Source organism: Corvus brachyrhynchos, unplaced genomic scaffold (genome assembly GCF_000691975.1).
Source record: "Corvus brachyrhynchos isolate BGI_N302 unplaced genomic scaffold, ASM69197v1 scaffold14, whole genome shotgun sequence".
Taxonomy (NCBI): Eukaryota; Metazoa; Chordata; class Aves; order Passeriformes; family Corvidae; genus Corvus; species Corvus brachyrhynchos.
In genome coordinates this window covers 18,926,656-18,935,562 of record NW_008239110.1, presented here as the reverse complement: position 1 = coordinate 18,935,562, position 8,907 = coordinate 18,926,656, and the positions used below count along the sequence as shown (strand labels likewise).

The 8,907-nt window shown below is 36.8% G+C and overlaps 2 protein-coding genes across 2 annotated transcripts in view; one reads left to right on the top strand and one right to left on the bottom strand.

Moving 5' to 3' along the window:
• The window catches only part of MYB (MYB proto-oncogene, transcription factor), a 74,398-nt gene extending 74,217 nt beyond the window's left edge, over positions 1-181 (bottom strand). Inside the window, exon 1 of the mRNA XM_017739419.1 lies at positions 21-181. Within this exon, the coding sequence (XP_017594908.1) occupies positions 21-181 (161 nt within the window). The remainder of the gene's footprint in view (positions 1-20) is intronic.
• Positions 182-2,280: 2,099 nt separating this feature from the next.
• The window catches only part of HBS1L (HBS1 like translational GTPase), a gene marked incomplete at its 5' end in the record, with an annotated part of 58,254 nt that continues 51,627 nt past the window's right edge, over positions 2,281-8,907 (top strand). The window contains 3 exons of the mRNA XM_017739418.1: positions 2,281-2,362; positions 4,139-4,276; positions 6,431-6,625. Of these exons, the coding sequence (XP_017594907.1) occupies positions 2,281-2,362; positions 4,139-4,276; positions 6,431-6,625 (415 nt within the window). The remainder of the gene's footprint in view (positions 2,363-4,138; positions 4,277-6,430; positions 6,626-8,907) is intronic.

Genomic DNA, 8,907 nt, shown 5'->3' with positions numbered 1-8,907 from the left:
GAGTGGAGGGTCCGGCACACGTGGTCGCTCTGCTTTCCAGGATCTCCTCCTGCTGCCGGGGCCTCCCGGGACTTTCCACACGGGGAGAGCGTGGCCTTGCTACGCGGTCCAAGCCACAGCTGGGTTCTACCTGCGTTGCCTTGAGCTGCCCAAGTTTGACTGTGCTTTTCAACAGCGGCATTGGCTTGAAGAAAGCCTCAGTCAGTTGAAGCCATCCATCCTTAGTCTTGTAAAACTTAAAAATTGATATTCACGGCCAAACTCTAGTAAAGTATTGCTGATGTTAATAGATGGAGTCACCAGCTGTTACCTGAGGAAGAAATGTAATTCTTAAAGATGGAGTTGTGCATTTAGGGAATAACCTTTTTCAAGCAGCTGTCTCATTTTACTTAAGCTTGTGTGGAATGAACAAGTTCTTCTGTAAGAACTTGGCTTGTACCTGCACTTTCTTTGTGCCCTGGCCCCATTAACTTAGCCAAACTGTAAATCAGAGGGGTTTTTTTTCCACTCGAAGTCTTTACTTTTGTTGGCTTGGGCCATGGAGAAATGGACACACTTCAGTTGATACCGGTATTTTAAAGAACCCTTTGGTAAGAGCAGCGATTTTGTTGCTTCACTTTGTCAGATTATTAAAAAAAATGCAAGAAATGCTTCAGCCGGCCTCTGGGCTTCTGCTGAGTGACCAGACTACGCGGTTTATATGTATGATAGTAGCACAAATTGGGTTTTGCACTGCGATCTTGGAATTTCTTGGAAGTTGTAAATTCATGTGAGCTGTGCTGTGTGTTCCCACCTTGCAGTTTCTGCTTGTGTAAATTTGCCTAATATAGGCAAAATATTGGACTAGATTGGGAATTTTACTGCTTGATTTTTCATCCTCCAGAGACCATTTTTCATCACAGATTTGTTGAAAGTATTTCAGCTGAGTCTCTGCATTCATAAAGTTACGTGTGCAGTCCACTGAGTTAATTTCAGTGTTCATACACTCATCAGACTCTCTTTTAATGAGTTTTCTGAGATACACAGTAATTTGCTGTAGCCATTAAGTTGCTGTTGCTATTGCTATTGGAAACCTGACTATGAGGTTACATGTCAGGTCTTGACCCTTGTACCATATACTACCACTGTAGTCACACAGAATCATTTATGGCCCAAATGAAGTAGACTTTGTGTCTTCTTCTCTGTTAAATGCTATATATTCTTTTTATGCTGCTTGTGATTCTGTAATGTCCAAATATAAGTTACATTTCTAAACTAAATATTTACAGTATTTTTTGATTCCCTTTCATAGGAAGACTTCTGAGGCCTTAGATCTTCTGGTCTTCATTTGACCATGTTCCATTTTTTCCCCCTCCTTTCTGAGATATTGTGAATGTAACCAATGTGGTATTCCATCTGCAGATATGTTGGCAATACAGCTGGAATGCTTCAGTAGCTTCTACTCTTCTCTGTAATTTATGTGATTTTTAAATACTTTTTTTTATGGTCAGTGCATGTTGTGGTCCGTAAGTCTTTTAAAACAGTAAACAATAGATGTTACTTGTGAAATTGCCAAGTGCAGTAGTGTCTTTAATAATAGTTTGTTATTTTTTTCAGGTGTTTCCTTATTACTTAGTGAAAATTACACTTTTTTAAAAGTTTGACATAATAGTAGGATTAGATTTTGGAGGGAAAGGTGCATAACTTACTCTTTGTATTTCTTGGTGCCTTTTTTTATGAGAAAAGAATATTTTTAAGTAACTGTATGAGATACTTGCTTTTTGCCTGAAACAATTTTGCGTGTTCAAAAGGGAATTGTGAATTGGGATTTTTGCCTTCTGAATGTCATTTGAAAGGTGGATGGGTGTGAGGACAAAACGGAGAAGAAAGGTGAGGAGTGCATAGGAATGGAGTAGAAATACTGATCCTGAGTTGTTGGAGTAGAAATTGCAGTTGAACTGTCTGTCTGGGGTTAAGACTGAGAGGTCAAGTAAAAATATCAAGAGAAGTGCCATTTTTGGAACTGGATTTGGTCTGTGAGGGCAGAGGAGATGCTGAAGGAGGAGGTGTGAAGTATGGTAGCTCTTGAAAATTTTCGGCCTAATAAATAGAGAATTAAATGTTAAAACATATTATTGTAATAAAATTTTATTACTGTAATGTAGAAGGTTACTTCTTACCTAGGTAAATAAACAGAACTTAACTGCACTTCTGGAATACAGGAAATGAATAATTTCATAAAACCTTATGCAAAACCTATGCTTTGAATTATTATTTAGAAATTGTGCAGATTAATTTTGCTGTTTTTGCCTCATAGACTTTGAAGATGATGATGTGTATGGCCAATCAGTAGAAGATGATTATTGCATTTCTCCTTCAACAGGTTGGTTCAGATAATTACATTCAAGTATTGTTCATTGATACCTGCTCTGATACTTCTTTCTAAATTAAAACAATATTTAAAAGCTAGTGACACTTTTCGAAAGTGCCTAGTGGCCATAATCCTATTACAGTCAGTTACGTAGTGTTAGGCATTATACTTCTGAAAGTCTTATTAGACAGCTGGCCACATTTTGCATCCTATATGTGTATTGTCTTAGATGGTTGGAATGTACTTGGTAATGTAAAAATCTGGTCTGTGGGAATGTGTTGATAATCTTGAAACATTTGGTATCTTTTCATATGGTTAGTAGGATCTACCTGGGCTTAACAGTTGTTATTGTGCACCTGGTAGTTGTTCTATGCAACTTCGAGTAAATATGGGGTAGGGAGTCTTATTGTGGGTTGCAGTGCTGGTCCTCTCGTGCAAGATCATGTGGAGCTAATCACCCTTCCAGCATTTGTAATGTTGCAAAGTAGGTTTAAAATAGTGATGGCTGTGTGCTTAGGTAAGGCATAATTGTAGTCACTCGGCTCAGCTGAATTCAGCCTGGCTGTAGAACATTTAAGTTGTGTTCTCCAGTCAAGTCTCTGACAAGATTATCAGTTTAGGGTTTCCCCAGATTTGGTGGCAATGTTTCTAGAGCTGAGTAGGCCCTGGAATTAGTACAGCTAGTGTTGACACAAAGCTGTGCTACTGCAGGTAGCTGGTTTGGATCCAGGTCCACTGTGACTGTGATGTAGTGTGTGACCTCTGGCCACAGGAACTTGAGATAATTTGTTCTTTAAAACTCTGGTCCTCTCTCATGCTCTCGATTTTAGTGATGAAAATGTGCTGTGTGTACTTTTTACTCAAGTATAGACTGATAAATGGCAAAATTAATTCCTGCCTGTGTACAGTAATTTTCCTAAGAACTCTTCATGTGTAAGCTTCAATTATAAAGTAATCTGATCTAGATTGTTTAACAATCTTAATAGTTGCTTCAGTTATGGGGATTGAATATGTAATGCTGTGTATGCATTTGGGAAACAGTTGCCAAGGCTGTACTACTTCTGGATATACACCTGCTTTCAGTATGGATTTCAGAGCTGCAGAGACTATTATATAAGGCAATTTGTTTACATTATGCTTTGCGCATTTCTGAGAGTATGGAATGACTGGGGCTCTTGTTCAGTGAGGAGTTTTATTTGTATATGCCTTAACATTGCTAAATCAGAGTGATGCCATGCACTTGTTTAAAGTTTTGTGTGAATATGCATTTTTACTCATGGGCTGTATTTCAAATGAAATTCTATGAAAGAAAGGATGTGTTCAACTCTGTTAAATTCTTACCAGTAATTTGACAGTGACATGCTGTAAGAGCAATGTTAATTTCGTGCTAACTTTTGAAAATTGAGACTGAGTTTAACAAAAATGGTTGAGTAAGGTTCTGAAGACATTAGGCCATAGATTTGTATAGAAAGTACTGTTTTTCAAACCTGGAGTATATTCTTTTTTCTAATGCTGAACTTTGCAGAATTACTGCATTCCATGGATACAAGGATATTGCCCAGCCTGTAGTTTCACTGTGATGAATTTATATATATTCCAGCATGAGCTGTTGTATGCTCTGTGCAGTCCTCAGGTAGTAGTAACTATACAGCAGTGTCTCACCACCCCCTTGAAACCACTGCAACAGTTCAGCATCCTAACTTATTTTACCTTTACTTGTGTTCTGCTTTTAAAGGAGGAAAAACATTTGACTTTTTTTTTTTTACTTTGTTTTTTTATCTAATGCAGCAGCTCAATTTATTTACTCCAGACGAGACAAACCAGCCACATTTGCTGAGCCATTAGAAGAAGAATATGGCTATGAAGGTACCGATGCTGCTGCTGATTGTTTTCCATCCACGCATCAGTTGACTGAAGTTGATAGAGGTAATTATGGAAAACAACTATCAGAATAACCTCTTACATGAATTAAGGATTTACTAGAATAGTCTTAAATTAATGTTTCTTACTTGACTGACACGGCTCAGAATTCTGGAATCTTGTTATAAAGCAATACACTTCAGGAGCCTCCCTTCAGTGGTCATTCTTCAAGTTCGTAACTCCCTTTTGTGTACTACTTGTAACTTGGTTGCACACATTGAAACGTGTTCTTAGTTTCTTACTAGAAATAATGAGATTTCATGTGGAGACATTAGAACATCTGTACTGACAACTCAAGTCTTGACTTGAATATTATAAACTGAGTATTTGTAGAATGATTTTTTTTTTGTTGTTTTGCATTCCAAATTATAGCAATCAGCAGTATTTGAGAGGTTTTCAAAGTCTTGCATTTCCTTGAAAGAGTAGCCAATATTCTGTACAATCTTTTCTTATCCTGTTTTGAATTCATGAGACTTTTGTTTCCATTCAGTCTTGCAGCCGTGCATTCCACGTTTCAAGCTGAGTTCTGAGCTGAGTGGTTGGGGAAAAATACTTGCTTTTGTTTTTTAAGCTTGCTGCCTGATTGCTTAATTGCTTGCTTTGTGAAAAAGAGTCACAAGTCTCTTTTCTAAGTGTTAATAGTTAATGTAGTTTTTAATGTTTTGGAAATAATCAGGGTTATTTTTAAATGTTGATAAGATCTCACTAAAGTGTGTTGAAATTCAATACTTCAAAAACGTTGCAGAAAATTGTGAACAATTCTGAACAGTAAATTAGAAAGAATTTTGATTCTATGTCAAGTGAATTGGTAGAAGTTAAGCTAATGCTTAGAGATATGGTTGATTATGGTATATTGGGTAATAATATACATGTTTTTACAGCAGGAAATTAAGCTGTAGAGGGCGATTTGAAAGAATGAGCTAGTATAATGGTACAGGTGATCTAGACAATGCAGTCCTCTGGCTTTGCAGAACACTTTTGACACAGTCAGCTAAGAACTGCTATCGGGGCAGGAAGGAAAATAACATTTTGGACTATAAAAAAGAGGGAAAAGAAACCTCAAAATATCCACTCCTACTGTGAAAACAGCAGTGGTCTCACAAGACCTAATATGTTTGATACAGTATGTAGTGTTGGCCATTAATACAAAATTATTGATGTAGCCAGTGTGGCTGCAAAGAGTTTCACGAGGTTGTTCTTGTTGAGTATTAGATAGTAAAATGGCAACAAGCACGTTGTGCAGGGCTCTGCCCATACTTGTTTTGCAGGGCAGATGTCTGGGGAAGATTCACTTGCTATTTGAATTACAGGTAAAGGGTGCTAATATAAGTAACCTTGTAGAGGTTGGAATTCTGTGGTGTTGAATTCCTTTAAGCAAACTTCTTTAAACATCTTCCAGGAAGTGTTCAAATAAAAAGATGTAGTTGTCTTCCTGTTCTTCAGCTCCTGTTTTCTAAAATCTGAACTGGCAGCAACTGGACTATTCAGGAAGATTTTCTTGTGCTCTTTAGTGTTTGTATGGCTTCCAGTGAGTGGCAGCCTGGTGAATTTTCAGTCTCTTGTTGTGCAGCAACTATTTTAGTAAATGCTTATAGTAGTTGCAGAAATACGCGCCAAAGAAAATTGATTTTATCAGCCAAAAATATATTACAATTTTAGAAAAAGTAAAGATTACAGGTAGTTTGAAACCTGGCATGTTGATCAGTTTTCAGTTAAGGCCTGAGGACCCTGAAAATGCTGTTGTACTTTGGGTGTTAATTGTAGCCTCTGTAAACACTTAAATGTGCTGTTCAGTGGGATTTTACGTTGACTTACTAAATTATTTTAGATAATTTTAAGGTGATTATTTGTATTTCTCCTCTGCAGTGAAGATACATATTTTACAACATCAACATATTTCAGTACTGAGACTTTCTAGAATAATAAATGGTAGTCAGTAAGATGTTCTTCATTGCAATATCTGAAATAGGTAAATGTTCTGCAAGGTGTGGGAACAAAGTTTATCAGGGCAATAAGTGAGATTGAAATTAATTTCTAAAGGTTTTAGCTCTTACTGTAATATTTTTCCCTTCTGTTCACTAGTCAGAGGTGTGGTGCTAGTGGTTAGGCCATTGAAGACATATTTTTGGGCAGCTTATAACAGTAATATGTTTCTTTCAGCCCGTCTTAATTCATGCCTTGATCAAATGAGAGAAGTTTTGGCAGAGTCCATACCAGAACAAGCAATGGTGCAAGCAGTACTGGATACTAAATTTGATGTACAAAAGGCTTTGGATCTTGTGCTTTCACAAGGCAGTAAGCAAAATGTGAAGACCAAGAATAAGGATGCTGTGATTTTAGCAAAGACTACAAAAGGTATACTTATATTTAATTGTTTACATTCAAGGTGATTCATTTCTATCTACAGTTTAATTTTGGCATTACAAACTGTGAAGACGCTTATCATAGCAATAGTCATTTCTTGGAAAATGAAAGAAGACTGACTTACTATATGTGTGTTCTAAAACATTTAAAGGAAACAGCTTTTCTTGAGCTAGAAGTCAAAATAACATCTCAGTGTCAGTTAAAATTCAAGCTGCGACCATCTACAGTTCATGATCAATTTCTGACTTACATGATTTAACTGAATTAATGCATGTCCTTAAATCTTTAATTTAAAGCATCTTTAAATTTTTAGTGCTTCTCTTGTTTATTTGATGAATTGACATCTCCCATCCCTAATACCTCCCTTTTTTGGTAGTGTCTCTATAGTAGCTTTCTTATTTTGATTTGTACTTAAATATTGGTAGTCTTTACTGGCATTCTCTACTAATTCTTACAGTTCTTTATGTATTTCAATAGATACCTGTAATTTAATTGTTGAACATTCCTTACCTTTGGATAACACTTAGTAATTAAATGCCTTTTCATGTTTCTTGATTTTTTTTTTTTTTTGTTCCTGCTGTCAACTTTTAAAAAATGGGATATTTCATTGTGACTGGACTTCCATCTGAAAATTATTGGCTATTGTAAGGTAAGGAGACTTACATTGTTGTCCAGAAATGTGTATTGATACAGGCAATTTCTCTTGTGCAGTAGACAATTTTGCTGACAACACCAACAGACCTGGGTTTGGAAACTTGACAGCCAAAAGTGGTTCAGCTCTTTATTCTTTAACTACAAATTTTGAAAAATCTGATATACCTTCATGTGAAAGGAAAGGATTGAAATCCTCTTCACTTGTTCTGTCATCTGCGTTCAGTGAGGATTTGTGTAAAGGATCATTTTGTGAACCTGTGAATAAACAGGCAGAGAAGCAACTACCAGAAAATGCTAGTGCTGTAAATCTGGTTCCTGAGAGTGAAGATGTTCACTCTAGCATAGGAAATAACCCATTGAAATGCAAGGAAACACAGGACTTGAAATCCTTGCTGATACAGAGTGTGGTTTGTGATTCTCTGAGTCCTGAACACAGCATTCCTCTTGTTTCCTCAAAAACTTCTGATTGTAATAGTAATGCACATTTTTATAGTCCTCCATGTTTAACAAGTGCTTTAGGAAACTTGGCTCTTGATAATGAAGTCAGTCATACTGTAAATAAAAGGAATGAACTTCTTGAAAATTTTTCTTCACTTGCGCATAGTCGAAAACAAGAAAGCCCCTCTTCAGATATGGCTGCTTTGCCAGTGTTAAGACCTGGAAGCACATCATTGGCTGACTTGCTTCAGGAGCACCAGGAAAGCAGTGCTAGCCACTGTTACTCTTTGGCTGATCTTTACACCCAGTCAACAGCAAGTCTCACTGATAGGAAATTGGGAACCTCATCATTATCACAACTAGTAAGTCAACCCCAGACTTCAGGTGGGATGCCAGAGCTAACAGGATCTTTGTCTTCTCTAGCCCTTTCTAAAGTTTCTCCAATAAAGGAGGTTGAGAATTTATCACTCTCAGATTTAATAGCAGAGACCATTGAAATAGATAAAACTCAGCTGAGAACTGACTTGGCCACGCACAATGTAATTGAATTGAGGCCCTCCCAAGGAACCAACATTGATTTAAGTGTCCTTGTAAAAAATGCAGAGGTATCTACAGAGAAAAGTGTGGTAGGACAGTCAAATATACTAAGTCCTGAAACGAAACTTTTAAAAGAAAAACAAGGAAAATGTTCTGGTTTTGCCAAAACAAGCAGGAAACCCAAAAAAGGGCATGGTCTTAAGAGGCAGGATTTGTCCCTTTCATGGATAAAGGCACTGCGTGCAAGACCTTCAGCTTTTGCTTTAACCTTGTGCCTCCGTTATCCTCCAAAAGGATATAAGCAGCGCACAGTTGGGATACATAAAACTTTCCTATACAGTAGACAAGTACAAGATGTAAAACCCAAGGAAACTGGTCCTACAATAGCCATAACACCATTTGACTTCAAATCAGCATCTCCTGATGATATTGTGAAAGCTAACCAAAGGAAAGCTTTTACAAGACAGTAATGAGGGGAAAAAAAAAGCATCAGTATTAATATTGCATTATATTAAAAAAAATTATATAGGACCTATTTATGATCCAGAACTGACTTTTTAAAAAATTTTTTTAATTGACATATTACAGTTCTTGCTGATAGGCAGAAATTTGTATGTGAACTTTGAAAGTGTTGCACTGAATAT